The sequence below is a fragment of the Gopherus flavomarginatus genome, chromosome 5, assembly GCF_025201925.1.
Source record: "Gopherus flavomarginatus isolate rGopFla2 chromosome 5, rGopFla2.mat.asm, whole genome shotgun sequence".
NCBI classification, from domain to species: Eukaryota; Metazoa; Chordata; order Testudines; family Testudinidae; genus Gopherus; species Gopherus flavomarginatus.
In genome coordinates, this window is record NC_066621.1 from 138327312 (window position 1) to 138345302 (window position 17991).

At 42.9% G+C, this 17991-nt stretch overlaps 1 protein-coding gene across 4 annotated transcripts in view; it reads left to right on the forward strand.

Moving 5' to 3' along the window:
• The window catches only part of DYNC1H1 (dynein cytoplasmic 1 heavy chain 1), a 145935-nt gene that overhangs the window by 74493 nt on the left and 53451 nt on the right, over positions 1-17991 (forward strand). For 3 of the 4 annotated variants that reach the window (XM_050954075.1, XM_050954073.1, XM_050954072.1), the window contains 12 exons: positions 74-134; positions 218-341; positions 1106-1219; positions 1588-1758; positions 2007-2224; positions 2416-2519; positions 2969-3180; positions 4090-4243; positions 5446-5588; positions 5916-6084; positions 6671-6798; positions 8506-8859. In XM_050954075.1, coding sequence (XP_050810032.1) covers positions 74-134; positions 218-341; positions 1106-1219; positions 1588-1758; positions 2007-2224; positions 2416-2519; positions 2969-3180; positions 4090-4243; positions 5446-5588; positions 5916-6084; positions 6671-6798; positions 8506-8634 — 1727 coding nt within the window. In that variant the 3' untranslated portion in view covers positions 8635-8859. Of the gene's footprint in view, positions 1-73; positions 135-217; positions 342-1105; positions 1220-1587; positions 1759-2006; positions 2225-2415; positions 2520-2968; positions 3181-4089; positions 4244-5445; positions 5589-5915; positions 6085-6670; positions 6799-8505; positions 8860-17991 lie in introns of those variants that run through there. The other variant, XM_050954074.1, reaches the window with a different exon arrangement.

Below are 17991 nucleotides of genomic sequence, written 5' to 3' on the forward strand. Positions count from 1 at the left end.
TTCTTACCACCTCATATAAACATAATTTACGCCAATTAAGTTTCTAGAGCTAACCATAACCTTCTGCATGTAGGCTCTGCTGAAGGATTTAATCAAGCAGATAAGGCAATAAATACAGCAGTGAAATCTGGCAGGTATGTTCTGTCCCTCTTTTTATATCAGTAGAACTGTGTGAATAACATACGTTAGTTACTGTTCTGTTACCATATTCCTTTAGGTGGGTGATGCTAAAGAATGTCCATCTGGCTCCTGGTTGGTTGATGCAGCTAGAAAAGAAGCTGCATTCTTTACAACCTCATGCTTGCTTCAGACTTTTCCTTACAATGGAGATAAATCCCAAGGTAACTGTTTGGAATCAACTGGCACAGCATGTGGTGTGTAATGTTGTTGTTCCAATGTCCACTGTTAGAAGAATCCCACCGACCAGGGCAGCATTCCCCATGATGGCCTTAGTTTGCCAGGGGAAAGGGTGCATTTTGGAATGCATCTGCAGGAGCAGGAATAAATGTCACCAAAATCCTGCCTGGTGCTTTCTAGGCTATTGCTCACCCCATAACTAGTAATGTCAAGTGCTTTGAAAATATCCTGTCTGCCTACATCTTCCTATCCTTTCCTTTTCTTAGTAGAAAGTGGGAATTGGCCCTTAGTCCTTAATTCATGTTAAAGTATATGATTCTCATGTTGTAAGTCCATACTGCTAGTAGTTTCAGTATCTTATTGCAAGAGGGAAGATACTCTGTTACAATAAAAAACTTAGTGTAGGTCAGGGCTCGGCAATCTCTGGCAGGCGGTTCTCCGGGGTGAGAAAAATGGGGGCTGCGGGAAGCGGCGCGGGCTGAGGGATGTGTGGGGCGTGGCTACCTGCTGCCCTCATTGGCCTGGAGCGGCAAACTGCGGACAGTGGGAGCCGTGATCGGCTGAACCTGTGGAGGCAGCAGGTAAACAAACTGGCCTGGCCCTGCCCGGCCTGGCTTACCCTTGCAAGCCACGTGCTAGAGGTTGCCGACCTCTCGTGTAGGTTAACAAACTTGTTCAAAATATCACATTCTTCGTAGAAGAGAGCAGTCTTCAGAGTGTAACTTGTGTTGATGCTCTTCTGTCCTAGGTGCCAGTGAATTTGCTGCGTGCTGGTCGGATCTTTGTATTTGAACCTCCTCCTGGTGTAAAGGCAAACATGCTGAGGACATTCAGTAGTATTCCTGTGTCTAGAATATGCAAGGTGAGGTGAAGGTTTCTGGGTAGTTATGGGGGACTCAGAAACTGAAAACTGTTCATGAAAGTTTTTTAACCTCATAGCTTTCAGTTGGTCTATCATACATTAAACTAATGTTATGCCTTTTGATATTATTGTAAAGAAAACAGCTTTTCAGAGGGTTTTCACTTTACCTTGATTAAAACATGCCTGGCATGTAAGGAAGCAATCTGTTAAGCTTTTTGTGATCTGATGCATTAAAACCTGGAGATACTGTGTTTACTAAACATTTGACATTCACCAGCATTGTAGCAAGCCAGGTTTCTATTTTAATAAATTCTGATCACTTTGGTTTCAGTGTGGAGAAATAATGCATTTTCTTTTTCCCATCCTAGTCTCCAAATGAACGTGCGCGTTTATATTTCCTCCTTGCCTGGTTCCATGCCATCATTCAAGAACGTTTGCGATATGCTCCCCTGGGCTGGTCCAAGAAATATGAATTTGGTGAATCTGATCTGAGATCTGCCTGCGACACAATAGATACATGGCTGGATGATACAGCAAAAGTAATTGAATTTTTTGCTCTTTCATAATCTTGGTTTAAATACCAAGTAACATTTGGATTACTTGTGGTTACTGTTCAACGAAGGGCAGATTAATCGGAAACACTGACGAGATTAGTTGAAAGCAAGCAATATCCAAAACAAAATATCAAACTGTTTATTTTTTTTGGCTTTCATTAAACCATCCAAACTCCATTTCCCTATTTTTCTGGGGAATCTTCACATTCTAATTAAATTGTCTTTACTGTCAGGGCCGCCAGAATATTTCACCAGATAAGATCCCCTGGTCTGCTCTGAAGACATTAATGGCACAATCCATTTATGGAGGTCGCATTGATAATGAATTTGATCAGCGTCTGCTAAACACTTTCCTGGAGCGTTTGTTTACCACTTTGAGCTTTGATAGTGAATTCAAACTGGCTTGCAAGGTTGATGGACATAAAGATATTCAAATGCCAGATGGAATCAGGTATTTTTTCTGCCTCAAATTTCAGTTGTTCTCATCTTAGTAGCTTGCTTTCCTTCTGAGAAGCTGGACTCTAAGTTGTATTTTTTGCATTGGTATTTAACCATGCAATGTATTCCTGGTCACCTATTAAAATACATAAGATTATGGTTAATTAACTTAGTTCAATTTACTGCTACAACTTTCACTTGCAGGCGTGAAGAATTTGTCCAATGGGTTGAGTTGCTGCCAGATACACAAACCCCATCTTGGCTTGGTTTACCAAACAATGCAGAAAAAGTTCTTCTCACCACACAGGGTAAAATTTGTATTTGACTTTCTTGTGTGCTTACAGATTATGTGAACTCCAAACTCTTTTTTATTTTAAATGCTCAAAACAGATGAGACTCAAAAATACTTGTGTAACACTAAATAGTAAAGTTACAAGTATCTCAATGTGTATTAACTATATCAGCCTCCACAAAATAACTAATAAATATCTATGGAGTCTTAAGGTTAAAAGTAACTTGCTTAGAATTTCATCAATAGACAGGAAGATACTACACAAGTGAGACTGACTTTTAGTTCTAGTCCTAAGGAAGGTTACTCATGTTAAATAGTATACTTAAGAATTATTTTTAAATAAGCAGCAATCACAGAAGTGTTGCATGTAATGCACTAATGCATCTTTAAAACTTTCCTTGTACTGATATCCCAACGCTTTTTTTTTTTTTTTTTGGCTTTGTTTCCTTTTATTCTTTGGTTCAGGTATTGATATGATCAGTAAAATGCTGAAAATGCAGATGCTAGAGGATGAGGATGATCTAGCTTATGCAGAAACTGAGAAGAAGGCAAGAACAGATTCAACTTCAGATGGGCGTCCATCCTGGATGAGAACACTGCACACCACAGCCTCTAACTGGTTCCATCTTATCCCACAAACTCTAAATCATCTTAAACGAACAGTGGAAAATATTAAGGTGATTAAGATTTCCAAATACACATTTTGGTCTGTAACAGAGTAGGGGTTATGCAAATGTGGGTGAGGTATCCTACTCGATTGCAGCCTGAAAATGGTCTCTCTGGTTCCAAGTACTATAGCAGACTTTGAAACAAGACATTGTTTCCTTTTCTTTGCTGCAATTCAGTTTAAGAAATTATGACAGAGTAACACTTCCATTTGGCTGGGAAGGTATCATGTAGAAGAGTTTTTATTTCTAGTCTCTTGCTTCCTAAGCCAGGGGTGCTGTAAGTGCAGCATCATACACACCACATGTCTGATCACTCAAGTGAACTGAAGTGTATGTTGGCTCAATGGTAGTATCACTGGTTGGTCCTCATGGGAAAGCCGAGTGGTAGCTAATACTGAGGCTTCTGCTAATTGGGAGTGGGGACTAATAATGAAAGGGAGACACAAAGCTCTGAGGGCTAATATGAGACAGGTTGTTTTACAATCAAGAGTTTATGGAAAATCTGTTTCTAGATTGTTGAATAATCCACGTCTGAATTATATATTAAACTTCTCAGTTTAGATCATGTTATGGACTTGCTCTGGACATAGATACAGAAAGGAATAGGAATTTGTAGTAATCGGGACAAACTGCAGCAGGCAGCTTGCACGCTGGTTGCCACCTGCAGTTGGTGCCAGTAGGGAAAGAAATACTTGCTTCTATTCTCAAAGTACTATCTGTGAGGCAGCTGCATCTTTGGGGTTGGTGGAGGAAATGACTGCATTGTAAAAAACACATTATGGTGAGGCCATAACAGTTGATGATGCACGTGGGATTTGGGCAGCCAACTAGTGCCCTTCAGTGTTGCAGGGCTATGGTTAGTTTTCCCACCAGAAGATGCTCATCTTGTTGTTTCCTCATTTTTCTTGCTTAAATAAGGATCCGTTGTTCCGATTCTTTGAGAGAGAGGTGAAAATGGGGGCCAAATTACTTCAGGATGTCCGTCAGGATCTTGCAGATGTGGTTCAGGTTTGTGAAGGCAAGAAGAAACAGACCAACTACTTGCGTACACTAATAAATGAATTGGTGAAAGGTATGTGACTTCAAACAGGCTTCTCATTTTAGAATGCTTTGCCAGTAATCCTATTACATCAGTTAATGTCGTCTCATTTCCAGCACTGACCAGGTAAAAGAAACACCACTGTTCTTGCCTAATACAAAATTCTGAAAGTCAAAATGGTGAGGTCGGTCCTGTGATAAATAGATATATGCACTGCAGTATTGCCAACCTAAGCGTTCACATAGCATGAGATTTGAAAAAACAAAAAAATTGAATTCTTAAGCCACTCAGACTAGGTTTTTTGCCTTTGGGGTTCGCTTGGATTGTGGTTTTTTAACCTTGTGCTGCAACTGTGGGAGCTAGAAACCATTAAAATGAAAGATGAAACTTTCATGTTACCATCCAGGAACTGGAGATTTAAGTAAGACATCTATGTTGTGTGACTTGGAAAGGAATTGAGAGTTGTCAGCACTAAAACTGAGACTGGTATCAAAAAATAAGATTTTGCTGAGTTTGAAACAAGCAACTGGAGCCTGGTGTTATTGACTATAAACCAGTTTCAATCTAAACCTTAATTTTGTTACAAGTGAGTGCTTAAAACTTACCAGAGGAACGCCAGAAGTTACCCTGGCTTTATTTTCTCTGCTCATACATTTGTCAGTATGATGAAAAGGGGACATTTTTGTACCAATCCAGTGGAATATTCTGGTGGTTGAGATACCAATTTAAGCAGAACCTATTGTACAATGAATTAATAAAATATTTTTGTCTTGTGACCTGACAACAAAGGTGGGGGTACCCTGTGCACTAACTCCTGGAAATTGGTGTGTCTTGTTGCAAAAGGCTTAATTCTAAAATTAGCTGTGATGTATTTTGCAACCTGATGTTATTGCTAATGAACTTACTAATGAATGTCTTCCAGGATTTGTTAGTAACTGTAATTCAGACAGTAACTGCTGTTTTAAATATTGATCTGCAGAACACATTTTAGAAAACTGGGTAGCTTTCTATGTCATGAAATTCTGTCTTTCAGTTCATTTACACTTGTAGTCTCTGGTCCCAGTTAGATTAGAACCCCATTGTGCTTGATGGTATTAAAAAAAAAAAAAAAATCTGTTGTAAAACACAGTAATAGCAAAGTGGCTGCTGCTGAAAGGGTAAAATTGCATTTGGAAATAGTGTGTGATACAGCTCGTACCCATACAGAGCTCTTATCTTGGATATGTCTTCTCTAGGTATTCTGCCTCGTAGCTGGTCTCATTACACTGTACCTGCTGGCATGACTGTTATTCAGTGGGTGTCTGACTTCAGTGAACGCATTAAACAACTACAGAATATTTCCCAGGCAGCTGCTTCTGGTGGAGCAAAAGAACTAAAGGTATCGATCTTGCGTTGTATTGTCTTTTTTCTCATTAAAGGCTTTTCTGAAATTCTGAGAAATCAACAAGTATTCAACTCTTCTGAAACTGCTAATTCTTTCCTATAAAACTGACTTTAGGATTCATAAAATTGCTTCTACATGTGTATTTTAGTAGGAAACTAACCCTTTGAGGGTAAATCCTCATCTGAGGAAACATGCCATACATAGTTAGCAAGATGGTCCATATTTTAGTGCAACTCCTTGTTTAAATAGATATTGAATGTAGCTAAGTGCCATTGCAGTAGATTCTATAGAAATTTCTAAAACGTACAACTCTTTTCACAGAACATCCATGTGTGCCTGGGTGGCTTGTTTGTACCCGAGGCTTATATTACTGCTACAAGACAATATGTGGCTCAAGCAAACAGCTGGTCCCTGGAAGAACTTTGTCTAGAAGTCAATGTTACAACTACTCAGAATGCAGTCCTGGATGCTTGCAGTTTTGGAGTCACAGGTTAGCTGATGTGCTTTTTACAAGGTCGAAGGAAGGAAATAGGTGTTATTAGCCCTTAACACTGGGAATTTATCTTCTATAAAAATGCTGGGACAGACCATATCAAATACGTAACACCAAGGGGAGTTAACAAGCACAGTGACAGTTTGATTGCAGTTGCACTAGATGTAGCATTGGAAGTTAATTTCTATGGGGGATTCTGCATTATTTAAAAACATTTTAATGGAAAACTTTGTAATGTTAGTGCATAGTGGTTGAGAATCCTTATGAATGAACATTGTCAGTAGTAATACAATATGGATAAATGCAAATAACATTAGTCAAAATGTTAGAGTAGCGCTCTGGTGGCTTTCTTTTATTCCTCTAATAGCCTTCACTGTTACCTTTTCTGGAGTATTTTTTCATCTGTATAAATTAGGTCTCCCATTTTCACAGTAGGTCTAAATATCAATGACCACACTTTAGATGGGTGAATCTACCTCTGGACTTGAAAGTGGAGTGGAAAGGAAACTTCCTTTAAATGTGTATAGTCTTTCCTGAAAGGGAAGCATATACACCTCACATTTTCATACTTCTTAACTCATAGGTTTGAAGCTTCAGGGAGCTACATGCAGTAACAATAAACTGTCCCTTTCAAATGCTATATCAACAATATTGCCCATAACGCAGCTTCGCTGGATCAAGCAGACAAATGCAGATAAAAAGGCTAATGTGGTAAGTAATGTGGAGACAAATGTTTTGTCATTCTGACACTCCTTTCAGTAGTGGTTCATCAGTTTTAAATTCTTTCTCTGGTGCCCTAGAATAAAAATGGGGAAATACCAGCTTCCATCTCATTAGTCTTGGGTCTGTCTACACTAAGAGTTTCTCAAATTTAGCAGTGTTAAACCGAATTAACCCTGCACCCGTCCACACAACGAAGCCCTTTACTTCGATATAAAGGGCTCTTAATGTCGATATCTGTACTCCTCCCCAGCGAGGGGAATAGCACTGAAATCGGTATTGCCACTTCGAATTAGGGTTAGTATGGTTGCAATTCGATGGTATTGGTCTCCGGGAGCTATCCCACAGTGCACCACTATGACCTTTCTGGACAGCAATCTGAACTCGGATGCACTGGTCAGGTAGAGAGGAAAAGCCCTGTGAACTTTTGAATTTCATTTCCTGTGGTTGCCCAGCATGGATCAGCACAGGTGACCATGCAGTCCCAGAGTCAAAAAAGAGCTTCAGCATGGACCATATAGGAGATCCTGAATCTGATCTCTGTATGGGAAGATGAATCTGTTCTATCAGAACTCCGTTCCAAAAGACAAAATGCCAACATTTGAAAAAATCTCCAAGGCCGTGATGGACAGAGGCCACAACAGGGACTCAACACAGTGCTGCATGAAACTTAAGGACCTGAGAAAAGCGTACCAGAAAGCCAAAGAATCAAATGGATGCTCACAGAGGGAAGGGCGACTGACGACTGTAGCTATCCCACAGTTCCTGCATTCTCTGAAAACCATTTGAATTCTGGGCTGAGCTCCTAAAGCCTGAAGGGTCAAAAATGTTGTCAGGGGTGGTTAAGGGTATATGTCAACCCCCCCTTCTCCCCCCCCGCCCCCCGTGAAAGCAAAGGGAAAAAATCGTTTCTCGCCTTTTTTCAATGTCATCGTATGTCTACGAGATGCTGCTGGCAGATGTGGTGCTGCAACGCTACACAGGGAAAACAGCGCAAAATGATTGTCTGCTGTTGCTTTCACAGAGGGAGGATTGACTGACGACATTTACCCAGAATCACCTGTGACACTGTTTTTGCCCCATCATGCATTGGGATCTCAATCCAGAATTCCAATGGGTGGGGGAAACTGCGGGAATTATGGGATAGCTACCCACAGTGCAATGATCTGGAAGTCGATGCTAGCCTCGGTACACTGCTGAATGAATGTGCTTAGTGTGGCCGCATGCACTCGGCTTTATATGATCTGCTTCCAAAAATCGGTTTCTGTAAAATTGGAATAATCCTGTAGTGTAGACATACCCTTACATTTTGCGGTACCACAGATGTTCCTTTCCAATGTGAGTTTTCAAACTGGAGTTATCCTCGGAGTCTTGCAAACAGATTTAGTGGTGCTACCACCCTCCTTCCTTTGTGGCTAGCAAGAGGTGTCAAGAAATTTTCAACTTGTGTAGCATTGGGTCCTGAGAAGTCTGAACACCACCTTAGAAATGTATTATAAAAAGTAAACTTTAGCCTGGCAGGCTGGGAGTTCTGTCTCAGGAGTACAATTGATCTTGGTTGGGGGAGGATGGGCAAAGTTCAATATGGAATGTCTCTATTCATAATTTCCAGTGGTGGGGACCTTTGCTCTCTTTGACTTTTATCTTGCATTCAGCTGTCTTGTCCACATTTTAATAAATGCCTAACTTCTTTTCCAGGTTACATTACCAGTTTATCTGAACTTCACCCGTGCTGATCTGATCTTCACTGTTGACTTTGAAATAGCCACCAAGGAAGATCCTCGCAGTTTCTATGAACGTGGTGTTGCAGTCCTGTGCACAGAGTAACAAAATAATGCTTTCTAACTGGTAAATTCCGTGTCTTTAGTCTACAGTGTTAGTTTTAACTTCCAAGGCATGGTTAAGTTGTCTTGCTAGAGGCTGGGCTTCTTGCCAGGGTTTCTGGTGATACTGATGGTTTGAGGAGGAATTGGATGTGGTTTTTAGATGGCTGTAGTTACATGTGGTAATGTCTGGTAGTTCTTACTACATTAAATAAATTCTATAGCATGATTTGTGGCTCTTTATTTCATTTCTAAAAGCTTTGTTCTTGCCATGACTTGCTGTAAAGAATTACTTCCATTAATGCTTTTAAATGGTCAGGGAATGGAGAATGATGGTGAAACATTACCCAGGTCTTCAATAATGAATGATGCTAACCTACTAAGAAACAAGTGCCATAAATGGTAAAACTGAACTTGCAGATCTCCTGTATAAATCACCAGTAACCAGAAAAGTCAGAATTAATTCAGTGGAACAAGTTGAAATTGAGTAAACACTAGTTTTCAAAAGGAAGAGAAGGGAGATGTCACGCCAGTATTACTGTTACACAGGAGCGATGAACTGCACACATTGCTTAATCTACATGGAATAGATATGAACCACCTACATTCTTAAGTGAGAACTACCCTGTACGCAGAATGCTAACTTTCAGAAGAGTTTCATCACCTCCAGTGATACTTCCTCACACATGCCCACAGGGCTGGTTACTGTAACTTTCTGTTAATGTCAACGTGCCTGCAGACACTTGAATTTAGATCCACTTGGCTCTTTTTTAATGGGGTGTTTCCATCTCTGAGAGCAGCATCATTGACATAAGCTAATAGCTCTACCAAACTTATTATGGCAAATACCTTGAGGTGTCTCTTCTGATTGCCTACGCTAAAGAGTGGTTTTATTCTGTTCATTCCTTAAAGGGACATTTAAAACTGGCAGACCCAAAAATCTGACCCACCCGACCAAATAGCTTTTGGTTACACAGTAGTTGCTAACATTTTAAACTCTCTGGTGCTCTCAAAATACAGCTTTACTAGATTTTTACTTGTTTGGCTCCTTTATCTTCAGAAATTTCTAGGGCAGCAAAACAGCCTGCAATTTCTGAATACTGTCTCATTTGATTGATGATCCTCATGCACAAATAGTTCTGAACATGAATGTTGTCTCTAACATTCCTTCCAGTGAAGTGCATCACTTGTTTGTGCCTTTAAAGCTTACTAAAACACCCCTAAGCCTTCTAAAAGCCTCATCAAATGAGACTGGTATTTGGACTGCATGTGGCAACATTCTGGAGTATCCATCTAAACTTCCTGTGCTATTCAGGTAATTTGACTATCAAATGCAGAATAAAATTTGCATTAATAGAGCTTTGCTGTTCTGTGTTCCCATTTGGCATTTGAGACCTCTGAACTCCTGTACACAGCGAAACATGGGTCTTAGATGGGCTGATCATGTCGCTGTAAGAACTCAATGAGCCATGCTTACACAGAGGTACCTATGCAGGCGTCTACTTGGCAGGGGGGAGCACAGCCTGCACTGTATTGGGGAAACTGTAGCTCTTAGACTGATGGCACCCATAGGGCTTGTGAGTCTGGCAACAGTACAAGTAGCCTGTCATTGACCAGCAGCTTGATCGTTGGAGTGGGTGTGTCCAACATTGGGAGGATGGGTAGTATCAGCTTTTGGTGGAGCCTCACTAAAATTCTTATGTAAGAACCTCTAAGCCCTGCTGCCTTGAAGGAGCAATGAGGAACATGACAACTTTCTCCAGAGTGCTAGATTTAAAACAAATTACAGGGGGATGATTAGCTAAGACCCTTTTATGATTCAGTTGATGAGCGAGCAGTACTTTCAGAGATTCTAGAGCACCACTGGAAAAAAGGCTTTAAGAGCTAGGTTCTGTAGGTAGTCTGTCAGCTTCCACTAAAATAGCTTGAGTTGTCCATTCACACTTACCATAATATAGACCCCTAAACTACATGTTAAAGATGCTGTTTTATACATAAACTGATCCTTGCTGTAAGTTAAATGTAGGCCTTGTGTAGATAATTGAGTTTCAGACCACTTGACAGTATATTAAAGCCTATCCACAAACTAGTTTTAAAGAGTATTACCCTACATCTTCACAGGATGATTAAACATGGATCTTACGGTTAGAGCTCTTCAAAACAGGGTATGTATGAGTAAAGATGGACCAACATCTATTTAACTAATTTTATATAGTCTGACTAATCTATTTAGATACTACATATAGTTCCATTTTTACCACATTTGTTATGGTTACAATTGGTATATTGCAGATGTTTTTGATCTTAGTATAGACTGTGGGGAACAGATGTCTACCCTAAAAACCACCCCCCCCCCCCAACTGCCCCTAGTTCCTATGTTTTTTTTAAGCAGTCTCAGCAGGAAAGCCAAAACTGACTGAACATGGAGACAGTATCTATGACCCCTCATCACTGGTCATCCCACAAAGTTTTTACAGAGCTATTGACAACATTGAGGAATTTAGGGAGAAAAAATTGGCTAAACAACAAGGCTTATGCTGTAATGGAGATACTCCATAGCTGTAGTCAAGCACTAGCCCTGGTGGCAGTTTAGTGGAGGCTTTGGGCTACTGAATCAGTTGTGGTAAAATTAACATTGTTTCCAAACAAGGCTGTAGGTACTACACTAGAGCCTAACGGGCAGTGTTTTATAGTTACATTGCCATTGATTATAATACCAGGGAAGAAAAATGAGCAGAAGCATTTTTATTCCCAGCAAATTTCACCATTCAAGAATAGTCATCCTCCAGCACCTCAAAGCTGTAAGTAACTTAGTTTTCCTTAAGCAGAAGAGTGCAACCCTCAGAGTTTACTAAAGAAACTAAACCTTCAGCCTGCTCTACTTCCATTCTGAACTTGGTGAACACATGAAGAAATAAAATGATTTTACGTTGTGGCAACTCATTAAATGAAGTATTCTTATCCCTCTTCTGCTACGGAAATCCATACTAGCAACATGTATGCTAGTACACTAGTGAGTCTTTGGAGAATTTTTAAGTAATGTGGAAGTTAATTTGGTACACAAAGGTTCTAACAGGTGTTTAATAGAACACTTGATGTAGGTAGGTTTATTTTACATGTTTCACTTGCCACACTTCCCCTCATCTCCACCTTGTAAACACAGTTGTTAAAGAACAGCAATGAAGTTCAGGCTTGGTTTAAAGTAGTTTATTTCAATTGTAATAACACCTGTTATACACTGGGATAGTAGATTTGAAAAGCAGTTTAAACAAATATCGCTGTGGTGCTGCAACAAAAATACATTTCTCACTCTCTTCCTGCTCATAGGCAAGTCCCACACCTCTACATTTGTTCAGTAGCAGACAGTTTTACTAGTGCTGAATAGAGGGGCTCCATGAAGCGCTTTCTCCTCCTCTAGATTACTGCAAAAATCTATCCCCATACTATCTAGACAGGAAGGTAAAAAGTAGTAGCCCTGCTAATTAATACTTATTTATGCTCTAGGCCCTGATAATTCTGTTTAGCAGCTGCATTTGAGAGAGAAAAATTGTTCTCCAAGGAATGAAACCCCCTCATTGTAGAAGAACTTCAACTGTTGGTATTTACATTATAAACCCACATTGGCATGCACAGTGTGGAACAAAGTTAGAGAAACCGGCTCTGAGAGTTCATCATACCAAATAAAAGGGAAAGTCAGTTTGACCCTTCAAAATTAAAGTTGAGGATTATCTACTCCCACTAATTTCTGATTTGTGCGATTTGAGTTATTTTAGCAGTTATCCAAGGCTGAACTTGCAAGTGACCATTCACAATAGGAACAAAGCAGCTGCAGGAAGCAGATATAGGCCTTGCTGAAGATGGTGCAGTCACTGAAGGTGAAACAATATGATGAGTGCTACTTATTCTGCATTTACAGACTTACCAATACTACTTCAGTTTAGTTATTGTGATGCTATGCATTTCTCCAACCACCATTTCATGAGAAGGCCTGACCCCTGCAGTAATAGCATAGGCATGTATACAATGCCAAGGCATAATATCTATTGTAGCTTATTGCTTAAAGAAATGCATAATTACTTGGCTACAGGGGCAGGAATTGGGTTGCTGGGGAAGGACAGCACTGAAGGTAGAATACTGCATGTTGGATAGGATCACAACTACTGGAACAGCTCTATATTAGCTCCACTTGCCCTGTACAAACAATGTTCTGTAGGGTACTGCTAGACCTAGCTGACATTTTGAAGTCTTCTCTTACTATAGTATACATATAGTATACATTTACACAAAGGGAATTCCAGATTAGAATTAGCCTATATGTACCTTAGATTAGGTTGCATACAATTTCTTTCTTAGCTTTTCACCAACAGCCTCTAGAAGTCCTAGTTTTCTCTTTATTATTGATTCATCACATTGTATTTTCACCATCAGACTTTGCTAACATGAGTTGTTGCAGAGTAGTGGTGACTGGGCTTTCTAGGACTCCAGGATACTTTGAAGGATCAACACTCATGAGTAAGGAGCAGTCAAATGTCAGCCACATTGCAGAGGCAAGTACTCCAGAGGTCATGATAGTTCACATGGCCTGGCAAGTCTTACTGGAACATAACTCTTCCCTTTAGTGATAACTTCTATCTGTATTTTAAGGTCATTTTCTGGCTGCATATAGAAATCACAGATTTGTTATTGGGGAGACCCAATTTGAAGACAGATGTAGGGACTCTGTTTTCAGAAGAGTAAATGTCTTCCACCATCACTGGCAAATTATGCACCAAAGGTGTAACTTTTATAATTTATATCATTAAGAGAATTCAAACTACAATCTTCTGAAATCACCATCATATGGATCTAAAAATAAATCTAAATAAAGCAGATCACTATATTATCCTTTGCACCTTCCTTGACATTTCTCTGGAAAAAAGTTTGGTAACCATCCAGTTTCCCCTACAACTATTAATTGCTGCAATACTAAGAGATAACACTAGAAAAACATAAGTAACAGCATCATCTAGAATCAACACATCCATCTACTCCACAACTTGAACAGTTCATTTTTTTAAAATATAAACAAGGCTGCTACATAATGAAATGGCAGACATGTGCAAAGCCTACCTGCAGTTGTGTGTCCCTTGCTTTCTTGAAGACTCCTTCAGTAAGTGTGCTAGGCAGGCTGTGTTTGAGGAAGTATTCCATCAGACATACATATTTACAAATGGTCTCATATATGGTTACCACTAGTTCTTTCTGGATTTTTTTTTTATGTAGAGAGCAGAGATGTCCAATGGTAGTTAGACCATCTCTTGGAATTCAATTTAAGTGCTCTAAACATTTCTGCAGGAGTCTAATCATACCTAGAAGAAAGTGAAGTACCATTCAAAAAATTAAAATACTCATCTAAGCCACTTTAACTGAGTGTTTGTACTGTATTTTTTATTCTACAGAATAGATTTGAGGCAATGAAGTAGAGAAATGTATTTTATAGCCCTGAAACTTACCTAAGAAGCTAGAAACTATACATCCTCTTTCCTTTTATCTCAATTTCAAAGAGGAAATGCACTTTCTGCTCCAATGAAGGTGTGCAAATCCTGTTATGCAGGCAACCATGTCTGCCTCAGCCACACCTATCATCATTAATGGCCCAAACCATGGGCTTCCCTGGTTCTCAATGGAAGCAGTCACAGCTGACTGCACAGAAGAGGGGATTTTGTATCTTCTGCTCTCAGAGAGAGAAGTCATTGACCTCTGGTCAGATTCTTGGTAGAACTCATTTCTGCCTGCTCCCAGTCTCTCCTCTCAGCAACACCACAGATCATGGGAAAGGGATGATAGACAATAGCAAGAACCTTTCTACATCCCCAGACAACAGAGGGGGCAATATTTACCTGGTGGATCTTTACAGTTAGATTCTGGAGTTTTATACCCACAGATAAATATTCACACCATCACAATACAGGATTTACTGTTTTCTTTATCTTGTACCCATCAGGGTAATAGGTGGAAACGTTCTTTGCGGAATGACAGAAATTTGGGGCAACTATTGCCAGCAAGTGGGAAAGTCAAATCCACTCTTTACTGCACTCAGTTGATGGCAAGAATATGCATTGGAAGCACATAATGCAAAAATTATCCACAGGAACTCTACAACATGCTGGAGCCCAGCTGCACAAGAGTTGAGCTATTGGTGGGGGGAGTCACCTCAGAAACAACCCAATTCAGTTGTAAGTACCTTATAATAGAGAAACTCTAGTACTACATTCAGCTCCCCAAACATTCACTATTGTCAATACCCCACCCTGCTCCAAGTCAGCCATTCCAGGAAAAAAAAAACACCACACACACAAGAGGATGCTCTGAAGGGAAGACAATGGTGGCTGTGAAGAAAGTCTTCTCTCCCCTACAGCGTCTGCTGGAGCATTGGCAGGGAAGGAGCGTAGGCTGTGTGAGAGAGTCCCTGACATTGTTTCATATGATCAGAAAGGAGAACTCCAGCCCCCAGGGAATCAAATGGCAAAAGAAATTACCTCATTATTGGATTCAGATTCTGACGCTGTACTGGACTCCACCGTGCATTTTTGCTGTAGAGAAGGGGGAGCAAACATGTTTGTAAATATAAAACAGCACAAGGTTTATTCTGAAGTCGATATAAACAGGACCCATTCTCGAATATACTTAGGAAGTTTGCTGATGCTGTATTTTTCTAAACTTCCATTACACAAAAGAACTTTTCTGAAAAAAACTCAAATTTTCACAAAATAAACCTGTGCTGACCTAAGAAATTTCAAGTTAAGGAGATTTTTTTTTTTTAAGTCATAGCAGAAAGCTGTTTCTGTTGCAGGCTCTGAACCACTCTTTCAGCTTTGTTAGCTTTATTTTTCTTTAGCCATCATTTTAAATTGCATCCAAGTTATAAAAGAAGAGTTAGTGTTTATGGCAGTGTAACCACAAATAAACAGCTAAACGACATCTATAACAGCCACAGCTTTTCCAGAGGATGCTGTCTCTCTTCTGTGTTTAATCAAAACTACCAACAAAACTAAGGGTTTTTCATGCTGCAGGTGGTAACACAGGAGTTAAACCAGAAGCAGTTTCCTCCCATGCTCATTTCTTTGCAGGTGAATCAGTTTGTCAATTTACCAACACAGACAATTAGCCACATATGCTCATTAGGCAGCATTTTCCAACTTAGCTATTTAGTCTGAAGTCTTAGGCTAAAGAATCATACATGTAGAGGAAAGGCCAGGGCCAGCTCCACGTTTTTTGCTGCCCCAAGCAAAAAAAATTTTGACTGTCCCCCAGCCCTGGGCTCTCTTCTCCCCCACCCCCTGTGCCCCAGCCCTGGGATCTCCACCCGCCCCCGCCCCAGCCCTGGGATCTCCGCCCGCCCCCCCCCCCCGCACCTCCTGCTACCCCAGCCCTAGGCTCCCCCCACCCAGAGTGACCTCCTTGTTCACCACCGCAATCCCCATTTACACTTGCAGTGGGGATCAAACCGATTCTATTTTTATTTCACTTTAGTATAAATCTCACCCCCCTTCCATTCCCCGCAACCCCCTCTTTAGTGCTCCAATTGCACATGGAAGGTATAGGGACTAACCCTCAAACCTTGTACCCAGAAAGCAAAGAGGGTTCAGGCAGAGGAGTGGGTGTGGGGTGCTTGGGGGCTCTACACTGGCAGGGAAGCAGGGTGTGATGTATTAGCGGAGAAGGGGGGTATCAGGAGGGTTGCGGGAAAAGAGGTGCAGGAGAAGGGGGAGGTGTGGGAGGAGAGGGTACAAGGGGAAAGATGTGGGTGAAGGGAAGAGGTCCAAGTGGAGGGGCTGTGAGCGGGATGGGGGGTGCAAGGGCTGAGAGGGGCAGGCGCTGACAGCTGCTTCCCCAGCCCCGTGCCGGCAGAGCTGAGGACAGACACTGACCCCCAGGCGCCCGAGCCGTGAGGGTCCCCTGGCGGGGCGGTATCCGCTGTCACGCTCGGAGCTGGGCTCTGCCTCTCCCCGCCCAGGGCAGGCAGCGCGGTGCACGGCGGGCTGGGTCCGGGGGCAGGAGGGGGCGGCGGCAGCTCGGGCTGCCCAGCCACTCGCCCTGTCAGCGCGCGAACCGGGATCCGCGCCCCCTGCCCAGCCCGGCGGTGCCCTGCACAGGGCGGGGAAACGCAGCGCCGCCCTGGGGAGACTCAGAGGAGAGCAGCAGCAGGACCCCTCCCCCTCCCTGCACCCCGGGCCCCACTTCCCTCCCTCCCCGGCTCCTCACACACAGGCTGGACCGCAGTTCAGGCTGCCCTGCCGCTGGAGAGCCAGAGCATCATCCCCCGGAGCTGAGCCCCTCTCGCCGCCGCAGCCCTGGCTCAGCTCCGGGGGATGATGCTCTGGCTCTCCAGCGGCAGGGCCGCCTGAACTGCGGTCCAGCCTGTGCAACTCGGGCTGCCGTGGGCGCCATCTAGTGACTGAAGCCAGAACTGCAGTGTCAGTTCCAGCTCAGCCTGAAAGCCTCAGCTGACAGGAAACATCTTGGTTCAGGGCCGGCTCCCTGAAAAAAAGGGCGGGGGGTCTGTAGTGCCGCCCCTTGGAAAGTGCTGCCCCAAGCACATGCTTGGAGCGCTGGTGCCTAGAGCCCGCCCTGGGAAAGGCCAATACATTAAAGAGGAATGTTACCATATACTTGTGTGCTAGTCTCTCTCCATCAGGGGTCGGCAACCGACGGCACGTGAGCCAATTTTTAATGGCACGCGGCTGCCTCCTGGGACTCCGCGTGTCTAAAAATCCTGCTGACGCGGCAAGCCGCGGGGTCCGCGGTCCTGCACCGGAGCGCTGGCCTAGCGCACCAAGCCGCCGGCCCCTCCCCGCTTTCCCCTAGAGCCCTGCCGCCGCCCGCGCAGCGTTCCGGGGCTGCGGGCTCCCGCGGGGCAGCGTTTGGCTCCGTGGGAGGGAAAGACGCTCCAGGTCCACCTGGAGCCCTGCTGCCGCGCGCAGCGCTCTGAGGGGCGGGGCGGAGCAGGGCGGTGGCAGGGCTCTGGATGAGAGAGGAGCCTCATGGTAAGGGGGCCTGCTCCAGGGCGGGGGCGGTATACTGGGGGTGGTTAGGAGTGGGGGTCTCTGGAGGAGGCAGTCAGGGAGCAGGGGGGGTTGGATAGGGCATATGAGTCCCGGGGTCTGTTAGAGGTCAGGGCAGTCAGGGGACAGGGAGCAAAGAGGGTCCTGGGGGAGCAGTTAGGGTGTGGGGGGGTCTCTGAAGGGGCTGGTCAAAGGACAAGGAGCTGTGGGGGCTGGATGAGTCGGGAGTTCTGGGGGGACTGCCAGGAGGCAGGGGTGTGGAGAGCAGTTGGGGCAGGCAGGGAGTGGGGGGGGGTTTATGGGTCCAGAGTTCTGGG